At 52.9% G+C, this 14217-nt stretch overlaps 1 protein-coding gene across 1 annotated transcript in view; it reads right to left on the reverse strand.

Moving 5' to 3' along the window:
- The window catches only part of FBN3 (fibrillin 3), a 124411-nt gene extending 112063 nt beyond the window's left edge, over positions 1–12348 (reverse strand). The window contains exon 1 of the mRNA XM_017838759.1: positions 12182–12348. Within this exon, the coding sequence (XP_017694248.1) occupies positions 12182–12348 (167 nt within the window). The remainder of the gene's footprint in view (positions 1–12181) is intronic.
- Positions 12349–14217: the final 1869 nt, after the last annotated feature.

The raw sequence follows: 14217 nt of genomic DNA on the forward strand, positions 1-14217 counted from the left end.
TCCCTGTGTCCTGTCCATCCCTTGTCCCAAGTCCCTCTCCAGCTCTCCTGGAGCCCCTTTAGGCCCTGGGAGGGGCTCTCAGGTCTCCCTGGAGCCTTCTCTTCTCCAGCCTGCCCTTGGACACTTCCAGGGGTGGGGATGGAACAATCAGTCCTAAATCAAAAAAACCAAGAGGGTTTTAGAACCCTCCTCACCCTCAGCTTTGCTTCCTTCCTACCAAGGGGGTTTTACCCAGAGTAGATACATTCCAGGAGCATTTTTCCATGGTTGTGCTGCTGAGGTGGTGCCAATTCCCACAGGAATTTTCCTTTGGGTGTCAGAGCCCTGGAGACAAGAGCCCTCTACCCTAATCCAAGCGGGTCCTGGTTTAATCCCTGGAGCAGCCAGTGAGAAGCTGAAAGAGTCCCATTTGTGCTGGTTCTTCCCAGCAGTGTTTTCTGGCAGAAGGACCCACTGCTGGTCCAGGCCCTGGTTCAACTTCTGCAAAACAGGACCTTGGATCATCCCTGAAAAGGCTGGAAGGGCTCAGCTGCTGGAGGGAACTTTTTAGATGCCAAGGAAGGACAGAGGGAAAAGCAACTCTGGCCATGCCCGTCCTCTTTGCCCACTTTAAATGAACAATGGGATTGAGGAGATAAGCAGGGACAGAGCCAGCAGGAATTTCAATGATGGCACCAAACGCTGCCCTCTGGCAGTGCCTCCATGGGAGAGAGCTGGAAAATGCCAAGGAACAAAAAAAAACAAACAACCACGGGAACAGAGCAGAGCTGCGGCCACGGGATGTGAAACGCTGCTGGCAAGGGGAGCCCTCCTCCCAAATCCACAGGGGCTGGGAGGCAGGAGGGAGGGCTGGGGGTGCCAGCCCTCCCGTGGGCACAGGGCACAAGGGGCTGCTGGAAAAAGCTGGAAAAAACAACCTGGAGTGGTTGTTTATGGGCCGAGCGAGGAGCTGGAAAGGGCTCAGTCACACTCAAACCGAGTGTGACTCCAGCGGGACTGGACTTGTTGTGAAAGGTGGGACTCCCCGGGCTGAGGAGTCTCTGCAGGCTCAGATTCCAGCCAAAGAAATGGTCACAATCACCCCAAAGTCACCAAAAAGTGACCCTGAGCTTCCTGCTCGCCCGCGGCTTTTTGTCCCCAACACACACACCCCCAACCCACCAAGGTTTTGCCATGGGAGACAACTCCCAGCTGGAGTGAAGCCCCCAAATCCTCCCCAGAAAGCTCTGCCCGGTCACTAATTGGGGGAATAACCAGTTTCCCAGGGGCACTTTTCCTCCCACAGCTAATGAACCCCCGGCTGCACGGGGTGGGAGTTTTCCAGCCAGCAGGATTTGTCTCCCCTGTCACGGGCAATCAATGCACCTCAGTGGTCACCAGCCTTCCCAAAGTGCCGTTTCCACTCCTTAAAATGACAGGAAGGCAGGAATAAATGAAAATTGGTGGATTGCCAGGGCTGGGGAGGGGGGGGATGGGACTCTCAGAGATGTTCTGCTCCGCTCAGGGCTTTGCTGCCCTGGTTGCTCCTGCATCCTCCTCCTCGCTGGCCTCGTTCAACACGTTCATTTGGGAAGAATTCATTGCTTTGGGACAATTTCCTGCTCTTCTCACCAGCTGGAGAGACCCTGAGATTCCCTGAGGTGCAAACCTGGAATTAGCTTTGCTTGCACGCTCAGAGGTCCAGCAAATGCTGTTCCCAACTCTGCCTGGAAAAGTTTGGGATGGATTATCTGCTCCCTGAGCAGATCACAGTCATCCTCCCTTTTCCTCCCTGCTACGACCTCAAGCTTGGTCCTGTTGGGTGAAAACACGTCCCCTGGGCACGGGGAATCTCCTGGGCACCACTCTCCAAGGTGGAGATGCTAAGGAAGGACAGAGGGAAAAGCAAGTCTGGCCATACCCGTCCTCTTTGCCCACTTTTCCCTGTTCAACGGGAAAAGGAGTCCGAGATAAATCCAACAGCACTGAGTGATGGTTCCCTGGGCCAGTTGGGGTCTCTTGGCGAGGGCAGAGATGCCACCACGTCACCTCCCTCTTGCAGGTTCCTCCCTGGATGAGGAGGAGCCCCAGTTCCAGTTTGGGTGCCCTCGGAAACTCAGCGGCTCCGTTTTTTGGGAACTAAGACTTGGTTAATAAAAGGACCGTTTGCTTTTTTTCCCCGGGCCCCAGATGGGAGTCAGGCAAGCGACCAAGCCCGAATTCCTTCTTCTCCAAGTGTTTCAAGCAAAACACTCCCTCAAATCCCCCCTCCTGCCCTTGCCAAAGCACAACCGTGCGGGCGACGGCGAGGCCGGAGCTCCGCGAGCGGCAGCTTTCCCGGGATCCGGAGGACTGCTTCGGGTTGGAAGGGATCTTAAAACTCAACCTGTGGCCAGGGACACGTCCCACTAGCCCAGGTTGCTCCAACCCGGCCTTGGACACTCCCAGGGATGGGGCAGCCACAGCTTCTCTGGGAAAACCTGTGCCAGGGCCTCCCCACCCTCCCAGGGAGGAATTCCTTCCCAATATCCCACCTAAATTTCCCCTCTTTCACTTTGAAGCCATTCCCTGTGTCCTGTCCTTCTATCCCTTGTCCCAAATCCCTCTCCAGCTCTCCTGGAGCCCCTTTAGGCCCTGGAAGGGGTTTAAGCTCTCCCTGGAGCCTTCCCTTCTCCAGCCTGGCCTTGGACACTTCCAGGGATGGAGCAGCCACAGCTTCTCTGGGAATTCCATCCCAACCCCTCCCCACCCTCACAGCCAAGAATTCCTTCCCAAAATCCCATCTAAATCTCTCCTTTTTTACTTCAGAACCATTCCCCCTGGCCCTATCAATACCTGCTCAGGTAAAAAGTCATTTTCCATGTTTATAAATGACCAAGAGATGAGAAACTTCCCACCTGGACCTCAAAATATGTCGGAAAGATTCCAATCAGACCCTGGGCTGGATTAAGGGAAGTGTGGCCACAAAGTCCAGGGGAGCCATTTCTCCCTCTCCTGAGGATATTGGGGAGATCTTGGGATTGGGGAGGGGAATTTGGGGATTTTCATGGGATTTTGATGGAATTTGGGGGGATTTTGGAGCCATTTCTGGCCAGTTTTGGGCCAAAAAATGGCATTTTTAAGGTCCAAAATGGGGATACTGGGGTGCAAATTCCCAGGGGTTTAAGGTCAAATCCACCACATCAAAAGGTCAAAGCCATCGGATTTGGGACCTTGGGAATTCTGGGGGTGATTTCGAGGCGGATTTGCCTGGATTTGGGTGTGGTTTGGGGGGTTTTTAGTGCGAGTCGGGGCTGTTTCGCTGCGATTTTCAGGGAATTTTGTGGGAATCGGATGGAACTTTGTGGGTTTGGGAATTCTGGGGGTGATCTGGGGTGGATTTGCCTCCATTTTGGGCACATTTGGGGCGGTTTTTCCTGCAATTCATCACCAGATTTCAGACACAGCCCTTCAGAGCCATCCCTGCTTCTCCAGTCAGTGAAAACTCAATAATTCCAGGCTAAAAGATTTCTGATCCGATATTCCCAAAAGGAGGCCTGTCTGCCATCCATGGAAGAGCTACTTTAAGGAAAGGACAGAGAAATTTCTTCCTGGATTATTTGTGACCCCCATCCTTCAGCCCTTTTCTTCTTGTGAAATTCCTGCCACCAGCCCAATGAAATGACTTAAACCCTGTGGTTTTCCCAGGGACAATGATCCCACCTCTCCATCCAAGCTGGAAATTTTTTTCCCCCCTATAATTCAAGATCCTCTTGGGTTTTGATCTTTATTTTTTTTTTTTGCTGCTCTCACAACAAGGCATCGAGTCACCCCTTGGCCCCTCAGCCGGGGAGGGGGACAATAATTAATGCCAAATGTGAGGGTGGCTTTTGGCAATTCATGTCCCCCCCCTCTCCCAGAGGGATTTGGGATTGTGTGGTGGCGTGAGAACGGAGCTGAAACAATGTTGCCTCTGGGATCCTTGGAATGTTGCACCCTCCCCAGAGGGATCCCTCAAAGAGAGGCCGAGAGCTGGATTTTTGGGGGGAATTCTCAGTTTTAGGAGCGCAGGGCTGTGGTCTCTGAGGGTTTTCTCCTCCACCTGTCGGTGCACACACATCGCTGGGGCAGTTTGATGAGCTGTTTGCAAAGGAAAAATTCCAGGAAAACCACTGGAAAACTCAGATCTGAGCAAGGCAAACCCCTGCTCAATGTAAAGATCTGCAAATTCCTCCCACATGGAACATCATCCTCCTGTTCCCAAAAGCAGCCTGATACCTCTCAGGAATAAGTGGAAATCCCTGATTCCTGATACCTCTCAGGAATAAGTGGAAATCCCTGATTCCTGATACCTCTCGGGAATAAGTGGGAATCCTTGATTCCTGATACCACTCAGGAATAAGTGGAAATCCCTGATTCCTGATACCTCTCAGGAACAAGTGGAAATCCCTAATTCCTGATACCTCTCGGGAATAAGTGGAAATCCCTGATACCTCTCAGAAATAAGTGGAAATCCCTGATTCCTGATACCACTCGGGAATAAGTGGAAATCCCTGATTCCTGATAACTCTCGGGAATAAGTGGAAATCCCCGATTCCTGATAACTCTTGGGAATAAGTGGAAATCCCGCTGATTTCAGTTGTCTCTGGGTCTAAAAAACAAGTTTTGAAGGTGCAGAGGTGCTGATTGTCCGTGCCACGAGTAAAACTCCCACCCCAAGAACTCCCAACAGACATTTTGCAGGGTGGCAGTGAAAGGACAAAAGTGTTCAGAACTCAGCACACATAAAAAAAAAACCATGGAATCTCCCAAAAGTTTAGGCTGGAAGGGAACTTAAGGCTCATCTCATTCCACGGGCAGGGACATCTCCCACTAGCCCAAGTTGCTCCAAGCTGGCCTTGGACACTTCCAGGGATGGGGAAGCCACAGTTTCTCTGGGAAAACCTCCCCACTGAGAGATGGAATTCATTTTTTTAATGATTATTCTTCAGTTTCATAAAAGAAACGAAGCAGAAGAGCCTTAAAAAGACTCTATGCAGGGTTTGGCTTCCAGCTGCTTTGGTTGAGGCCAAGTTCAAGCCCAATAATCCTCACAATTTTCTGTGTTACATTTTTTTTAGCAAGGGGACCCCTAAAATCTCGTTATACACCTTTTTCTCTGTCAATAATAGTGGTTTTTTTCCCCCCCTTGACCCAGATCTTCACACATCTTTATATGAGTGGTGGTAGGGAAAATCTGCCCTTATTTGTGCACCTTTAAATCCACACCTTAGAGATCAGCAAGGAGACACAGAGAGAAGACTTTCCTTCGAAAAAGACTAAAATTCCAACTGATTTCCAGGAACTGCTCAGCACTTCCATTTGGAAAGCAGCATCACCCACTCCTCCACCTTTTTTTTTTTTTTTTCCCCCTCCCCTTAAACTCTGAAATAAATCAAAACTTCAAACACAGTCCTCAAAACTTCCAGACAAACCCATGGAACCCCTTCACTCCTCTGCCAGATAATCCCTTCCCATGCCAATACTCTCCTTGATGTTTCCTGCCCGGGCCAGAAGTCCAAGATCAACCATTTCACAGCATAAATCAAGACACACGAGGAAAATTTAGGAAGAAAAGTCTCAAATCAGGAGTTTCCAGCGGCCTCCTGAGTTTGGTTCCTGCTGTTGTTTGTAGGATTTCATCTCTGGCTCTAAGGATAAAACTTTATGTGTGTGGAGGGCATGGAATGTGCTCAGGGTATGGATCACAGCGACAGAAACTCCAGTGGCACCTTTAGTGGAGGAAATTTTGTGTATTTTGCCAATTAAATACTTTTTTTTAAAGTATTTAAATTGCTGTAAAGGCTCTTTTGCACCAGTAATTAAAGGGGGTCTGCCTAAACTGAGTGAAGAATTAATCTGGCTGCCTAAATTCAGTGAAGAATTGGGACCTTCCAGCTTCTGCTGCCTCTTAGGTCAGAGAATCAACAGAATCATTGAGGCTGGAAAAGACCTTTGAGGCCCTCAACCCAACCACCACCACCACGTTCAGCACCAAGCCACCTCCCCAGCTGCCACATCCACACATCCCTGGACACTTCCAGGGGTGGTGAGTGCCCTGGGCACCCTGTGCCAGGGCTTCACAACCCTTTCTGTGGGAAAAAAGAATCCCTCGTGTCCAATATAAACCTCCCCTGGCACAGCTCGAGGCCGTTTCCTCTGCTCCTGCCTCCTTGTTTTCCCTGGTCCCACCCGGCTCCATCCTCCTGGCAGGGAGTTGTTCCTGCTCCAAACAGGATTGTTGAGTTTCAAGCAGGTTTTTTCTACAGCTTGTAGGTCAAGATGTGAGGGGGTTTTTTTTAGGAGATAAAGGTGAATTTGTGCGTTTAAAGGGCTCCGAGGGATCGAGGAAATCGGATCCCGCAGCTCCGACAACTCCCTCACGAGGGGCTCTGAGGGACAGGGTGGGGTTGTTGGGGTGTCCTGGGCAGGGCCAGGCGTTGGACTAATGATCCCTGGGGGGTATTCCATGGATCCTGTGATTCCCAGGAGTGGTAAAGGCACAGAAGGGATTTGCTGATCCCCCCTCGGGGCCGATTCCTCCAACTCCAACACTGAGCTCGGACTCGGCAGAGGCAGAACCAGGGCCTGGACTGGGGAACTTCTGGCAGGGCTGGGGGTGTTTGGGGCACCAGCTCTTTTTAAAAGCTCCCATTCCTGGTAAACCTTCATTGAGAGTGAAGGGAACTACAATTCCTGCCGGTCCAAAACAAAAACCCTCGTTGGGATTCCTGGGTTAAGATTCTGGTGGAACTGCAACATCAGGGGTGGACTTGGAGGCAAACGCTGCTGGAAATCACCTGTGGACACCTCAGGTGCCTTTCTCAGGTACATCCTCGATGTTAAACATCAGCCCAAAGCCAGCTCCTGTTTAACTTGGGGCCCAGAAATCCCTGCAGAATTCCCTCTCCGCTGCTCAGGGAGGGGATGGAGGGTTCACCCCCATCCCTCAGCTCCTGTTCTGCAGTTTTTAAAAGCTCACATTTCTGGTAAACCTTCATTGAGAGTGAAGGGAACTACAATTCCTGCTGGTCCAAAACAAAAACCCTCGTTGAGATTCCTGGGCTAAGATTCTGCAACATCAGGGGTGGACTTGGAGGCAAACACTGCTGGAAATCACCTGTGGACACCTCAGGTGCCTTTCTCAGGTACATCCTCCATGTTAAACATCACCCCAAAGCCAGCTCCTGTTTAACTTGGTGCCCAGAAATCCCAGCTTTCTCTCTCCACTGCTCAGGGAGGGGATGGAGGGTTCACCCCCATCCCTCAGCTCCTGTTCTGCAGTTTTTAAAAGCACACATTCCTGGTAAACCTTCATTGAGAGTGAAGGGAACTACAATTCCATCGAGTCCAAAACAAAAACCCTTGTTGAGATTCCTGGGCTAAGATTCTGCAACATCAGGGGTGGACTTGGAGGCAAATACTGCTGGAAATCACCTGTGGATACCTCAGGTGCCTTTCTCAGGTACATCCTCCATGTTAAACATCACCCCAAAGCCAGCTCCTGTTTAACTTGGTGCCCAGAAATCCCAGCAGAATTCCCTCTCCACTGCTCAGGGAGGGGATGGAGGGTTCACCCCCATCCCTCAGCTCCTGTTCTGCAGTTCCTTCCCTCCCCATTCCCCAGGGACAAGCTGGAAAATCAGGAGAGCGTCCAAAAGTTGCAGTTTGGGAACTCCTCCTGTCCCCCCCTTTTCCCCACAGGGAATTCAGACACCTCAATCCCTTCCCATCAGCCAGAGCCAGGGAAGAGGCACAACAAACACCTCCCCAAAACACCCTCTCTCCATCTCCATCTTCTCAATTGCAGTGGCCATTTCATAATTAATGGGCTTGACATAATTAGTTGTGTTTAAAGTCAGGCCAGAGCTGAGCCTTTATCCTTCCCCTGAAAAAAGAGGCAGCCAGGAACTTACAGGAAATCGTGGTGCCAGCACAAGAGCTCAGCTGGCTGCAGACTAATCATCTTTGCTTTCCCCCTTTGTTAAACACATTCCTGCTCTTGGAAGCCGTTCAATAGTTCATTAAACCAATAATCCCATTCAAATCCTGCCCTCATAAATGGATTTGTCAGGGCTGTTCCTTTCAGGAGAGGGTGATTTCGAGTTGTCTCCCCTTTAATGAGCCCAAGGACAGATTAAAATCGTGGCTTTGGCCCTGATTTATTGCTTTATTAATTGTTATTTGTAAAAGCATTGGTGGATAAGAGGCTTGTTTGTTTTGTGTTTAGGCCATGCTTTGCATTTGTTTCGTGCTTTTCCCCTTATTGGAGGGGGCTGGGATGGGAACTGAGCTCCCAAATAAATAGATTTTCCAGCAAAAACACACACAACCTCTTGGCCTGAACTGCTGAAGCCTCTTTTATCAACAATTCATCTACAACTGCCCTCGTGGTGCCCAAACATCAACAAGGACTTGTCTTGGGGTTCCTGGAGAACAGTTTCTTTACCATGAGCTTGTTGATATGAAATTTTGGGGTGTTTCCATGAGTATTAATTGATGGAAGACTTCACAGAAATCAACTTGCCACTGAAAGAGAAAAGATCTCCCGGGGCCACTTGGGTTCACTCAACTCTTTTCCTGGGAAATGCCCCATCCCTGGAAGTGTCCAAGGCCAGGTTGGAGCCACCTGGGATAATGGAAGGTGTCCCTGCCCATGGCAGGGGGTGGCACTAGATGAGTTTTAAGATCCCTTCCAACCCAAACCACTCTGGGATTCTGTGGAACCTTCAGGAAGTCGTTTGTAGGAGTAGAATTAATTTCTCTTATTTAAGAGAAACCAAAGGAAGATATTCAATTAATATATTTGGGGGGTTGATTCTACCAGAGCTGGTATAAAAAGCCCTATAAAGGCACCTGGGTCCCACTTCTCTGTGCAGTTCTGGTGTGATTCTCTTTTCTTGTTCAAATGGTGGTATAACACAATTTGGAGATGGAGGGAATTTGTGTCTCCAGCCACCCAAGAGAAAAGGAGGGCACAGACAATAAATCACAGAATCACTGAGGCTGGAAAACACCTCCAAGACCTCCAACCCTTAAATCAGGACAGGAGAGCAAAACCCTGAAATGGGAGAGCAAAACCCTGAAATGGGAGAGCAAAACCCCAAAATGGGAGAGCAAAACCCCAAAATGGGAGAGCAAAACCCCAAAATGGGAGAGCAAAACCAGATCCTGTCAAGACTGGGGACTGTCCTTGGAGCCCCTGGATGTGTCTGTGTGTCATCAGCCATCCTGGGAGCAAAAACCACTTCTGCCATGGACAAAATGCTCTGTTAACACCTTAAAAGGCTTTGAGATCTGGAAGCCTGAAAGGCCTCAAGTGCCCGAAAGGAAAATTCTCACCGACTTGCTTTGGGAAACACGGGGGGGTGTTTTTTTTCAGGGAACAAAGAGAACAAGAGCTCCAGAAACCCTGAGGAGGAGGTTCCACGGAGGAGAAAAAGCAGAAATCAGGACCCTGCACTGCATTTCCCTCCCCTCAGAGCCAAGACACGAAGTTCTGAAGGTTCCCACAGAGTGTTCAGGGTGGTGGTTGGGGACGGTGGCCCAGGCCCACATGACACAGCTAAGCCCTGCTTAAGTCCAGTTCTATTTAATTCCAGATGGTGCAAAAGCCCCAGTTTTGGGGATTCCACAGGAAAAATCACTGGGATGGCTGTCACTGGCTGCCAGACCCACCTGGTGACACCTGTAGGTGCTTCCTAAGCCCAGCAGAACGTTATTTAAAATGCAGATTTCTCGTCACAAGTGGTGTCCCCCCGCCTTGGAAAAGGGGGATTTTTTAAAGAGAGGGATCTCTGAGGGGCTGGAAACCCTGAGATTTGGACACCAAACCATCAGGGAGCATGGGAAGTGCCTGGGGCAGGAGCTCCAGCCACTCCAAGCTTTGCCAGCTCCCCCCTGTGCTGCCCACCACGAATCCCTCCCTCGGAACAAGCCCCGCTCTCCCGAGGGGCAAGAAAACAATGAATCTTCAGTTGGCTTAAATTAGAGCTGCCCAGACTTCCTTACACAGACCTTGCACTTATCCCAGTGGGTTTTTTTTTCCCTCTCTTTTCCTCCAGCAGTTGCTCCACGGGGCGTGAGGGAAGCAGGAGGGGAGGAGGAGGAGGGAGGAGTGTGGTCCTCAGCTCCCTGCAGGGGACTGGGAGCCAGACAGGGCTGTGTGGCCACTGAGAACTTGCCCAACCGATCCCCTTGGTGTTGTTTTAACTTAAATGTTGGTCCCTGCCTGATGCTTCAAAGTGCAGAAGGGGTTTTTTTTTTGCAGAAGCCATTCCTGCCTTGGGAATCTGCCCCTTCGTTTTTTTAAAAGCGCCCTCGGGATTTGGACTCCTCAGACTCGACCAGAAATCAAAAAAAGGGTTTAAGCTGGAAATAATTTTTGGAACCAGGGTCTGGCCACTGAAGTCACCGAGTGCCAGAAGACCACTGGGCACCAGTGACCTTTTGTTTTGGGTGCTGTGAGCAATGGAAACATTTCTTTCCTTGCTCTGCCCTTCCTTTTTCTTCACAGGGCTGCGTGAGACAACGTTATCCGAGCCCACAGCAGCTCCTTCCAGTCCTTCCCACCTCCACTGGGAGCTCAGGAACCAGCCACACACAGCCCAGGGTGAATCAGAGCCCCTGGATCTGGTAAAACCATCCTTTCCAAACAACAGCCTTCCCTCCCTTCAGTCACAGAACCGTGGGAGGGTTGGGGTCGAAGGGATCTCTGGAGACAATCAGGCCCAACATCCGCAGCCATAAAGATTTTTTGGGATGGTTTCTCTGAGGGATGAGGAGCAGCAAAAGTAACAGGGGAGGAAAAGGGTGTCCCTACCCTGGGAGTGAGCAAAGGGCTGCCGGGGGGGGAGCTGGTTTGGAGAACCCCACATCCCAGGAGGGCGATTGTCCGCCTTTCCCGAGTCCTGCGCCGCGGGAAGGGGAGGCCACGCGCGCCGGAATCCCGGGAGCAGATTCCCTGCGGCGGGGCCAGGGCTCTGAGCTCCGGCTCCAGCCCAAAACACGGCACATTTGAGCCTGTCTGGGCTCAAAGCTCAGCTCTCCAGGCCATTCAAGCCACATTCCCGGCGAGAGCCGAGGCCTCTGGCACGGCCGGGGCCCCGCGCGTGGATCACGTTCCGCTCCGGCCCTGCCCACTGACACAGGAGAGCTTTCCAAGAACTGCAGCCAGACAGACTTAAAATAACCCAGAGTCCACACCGGGGCCAGGAACCATCTTGAGAGCAGGAAACACAGCCCAGCTCCGGCACAGGGAGCCTCTGGCCGAGCCCTGTCTCCCTCCTCAGGTGGAAAACGGGTTCTCGCACTGATTTGTCCCGCAGATGAGCCCCCGAGGCACAACGAGGGGCTGAGGGGCACCTTCCCCTCAGAAACACCCCTGGCAAAGCAGCTCTCAGGGGCAGCGACCTCCCAGCACAGCCCACAGCCACCGGCAGCAGAGCCAAAGGCAACTCCAGGGTCAAATCCCGAGGCGACAACATCCCTGCCAGCGATGTGGAAAACGCGGCCCCGGCCATCACTGCACGGGGTCTGGGGGGGAAGGACCTTAAAGCCCGTCCAGTGCCACCCCCTGCCATGGGCAGGGACACCTTCCACTAGCCCAGGGTGCTCCAACTTGGCCTTGGACACTCCCAGGGATGGGGCAGCCACAGCTTCTCTGGGAAATCCATCCCAGCCCCTCCCCACCCTCCCAGCCAGGAATTCCTTCCCAATATCCCACCTAAATTTCCCCTCTTTCACTTTGAAGCCATTCCCTGTGTCCTGTCCCTCCATCCCTTGTCCCAAATCCCTCTCCAGCTCTCCTGGAGCCCCTTCAGGCCCTGGAAGCGGGTCTATGGTCTCCTTGGAACCTTTTCTTCTCCAACCTGGCCCTGGACACTTCCAGGGATGGGGCAACCCGTGCCAGGGATCTCCCCACCCTCCCAGGGAAGACAAACAAGGCGATCCCTCCCACCAACAGGTGGGTGTGGGTGGCTCTTCACAATCACTGCAGATGAACCTCGAGGTGCTGTGACCCCCGAGCAGAGCTCAGTGCCCAGCTCTGCTCCCACAGGACCCTCCTTGGACATCCCCCACGGTGGGAGCCGAGGGAAAAACAACCCCTCCGGCCCAGCTGCGCGTGCTGAGCTCCCAACCCGACCCCTGCCACACGAAAACACCGGAGAACATCCCAACTCACCCTCGTAAGGAGTCCTGGCCTCTCCTCCTCACCCTGCTGGGCGGCCTCTCCTCGTAGCCGGCGAATCTGTCCGTCTGCAGGTCCCCCTCGTACTGCGCCCGGGCGTGCCCCACGCACGCCACCGCCGTACATCCCAGCACCAGCCTGGCCAGCCACAAAACCCCCATGGTGGACGACGGCCCAGACCCCCTCGAGTCCCCCGAAAGCTTCTTCCAGCCGCGAGGGCCTCCCCGCTGCGGATTTTCGGCGGCGGGTCCCCCCGAGCGCCGAGGTGCCGTCCTTGCCCTTCCCGGTCTAGGAGGGGAGAGATGGGAGAGAAAAAGAGAGAGGCGAGTGTTCTCAAGGGCTTTCTGACACCTTTATATCATCCCACTCTTCTATCATCCCACTTTTCTATCACCCCACCTTTCTATCATCCCACTTTTTTATCATCCCAGTTTTTTATCATCCCAGTTTTTTATCATCCCACTTTTTTATCACCCCACTTTTTTATCACCCCACTTTTTTATCACCCCACTTTTTTATCAATCATCTCACTCTTCTATCATCCCACTCTTCCATCACCCCACTCTTCCATCACCCCACTCTTCCATCAATCACCCCACTCTTCCATCATCCCACTCTTCCATCATCCCACTCTTCCATCACCCTACTCTTCCATCATCCCACTCTTCCATCACCCCACTCTTCCATCACCCCACTCTTCCATCACCCCACTCTTCCATCACCCCACACCCCTGCTGTGGGGTCACACAGTCCCACCCGCTTTGCCTCCCAACCACTGCGGTGCCAAATCCTTCTTTCCCAAGAGCTGGAGACCAAGAGGAGATGGCCAAGGGTCTCCCATCTATTTTCCTGCCCTCCTGGTGGAGAAAACAAGCCCACCAAGCAGGAGGAGAGCTTCAGGAAAGAGCAGGTCCTATTTATGGACCATCTTCCCAGCTCTGTTTGACTCCACTGCACTCTGGACAGGCCATGGAGTGGAAATCCACTTCCAGCTGCTGGAAAACAACCTCCCGGATCATTCCAGCTGCCCGAGGGGAATGGTCTGCTGGGAAACCATCAGAGGGACATGGACACCAGCAGGAAAAAGGATCCTGGTGGGCTGGAGTGAGGTGGAAAGCCATGAGCTGGGACCAAGGAATGAAGATGCCTCAAGCTAAGCCTGGATTCCATGGAGAGGGAAGGGACAGAGGAGAGGGTGGACGTGCTGGAGGGATGGAGAAGAGCTCCTGAGCTGGGACAGGCAGCTGAGAGGCACGAGGAGGAGGATGATACAGGTCCAAAGCCTCTGTGGAGAAGGGGAGTGGGCCAAGGGAGGCAGGAAGGAGACCCCTCACCCCTCGGGCTGTGGAAAAAGCTTGGGATGAGCACGGCTTGCCCAGCTCCAGAGCCTGGGAGATGGACACAGCTCCAGATCCAGAGGCTGGCCCCAAACCACACCAGGGCAGGTCTTCACCCCCAGAGGCTTCTTTTGCCACGAGCAAACCCCTTCCCGGGAAAACAGGGACACGGCACAGGGGGGGGGGGCGTGGGCAGAGCTGGGGAGAAGGAGCCCAGGGTGGGCTCAGTCCTGGGAGCCATCCTGGGGCTGGGGGGCTCTGGGGTGAAGGAGAACAGCCCTGGGAAGGGGTGAACACCCTGGCACAGCACTGACCCCCCCCCCTGGAGCCACGGGGACATTCAGTGACTCCCCGGGGTGGCCACTGTGACCTGGGGGGCTGCTGTGGGGTGTGGGGAGCAGGGAGGGGGGCAACGAGAAAACCCAAGGAAAAAGCTCTGGCAAGTGGGTCACACTCCACACTCTGCACCCCCTTCTCCTCCCCCTCATCCCCATCACCCCCCCGATTCCCAAATTTCCCCCCGTGGAATTGGGGCTGGGGAGCCCACCCTTCCTCCTCCGGGCCAGCAGCAGGGTCAGGATCCATCTCTCACCTCGAGACCCCCCCCCCAAAAAAAAAAATCTGGTCTTTCAGGGAGGCAAATGCTGCTGGATCTCCCTTCTCCAGCCCAGAGTGGAAACAATTTGGAGCTGG

Source organism: Lepidothrix coronata, unplaced genomic scaffold (genome assembly GCF_001604755.1).
Source record: "Lepidothrix coronata isolate B3197 unplaced genomic scaffold, Lepidothrix_coronata-1.0 Scaffold356, whole genome shotgun sequence".
NCBI classification, from domain to species: Eukaryota; Metazoa; Chordata; class Aves; order Passeriformes; family Pipridae; genus Lepidothrix; species Lepidothrix coronata.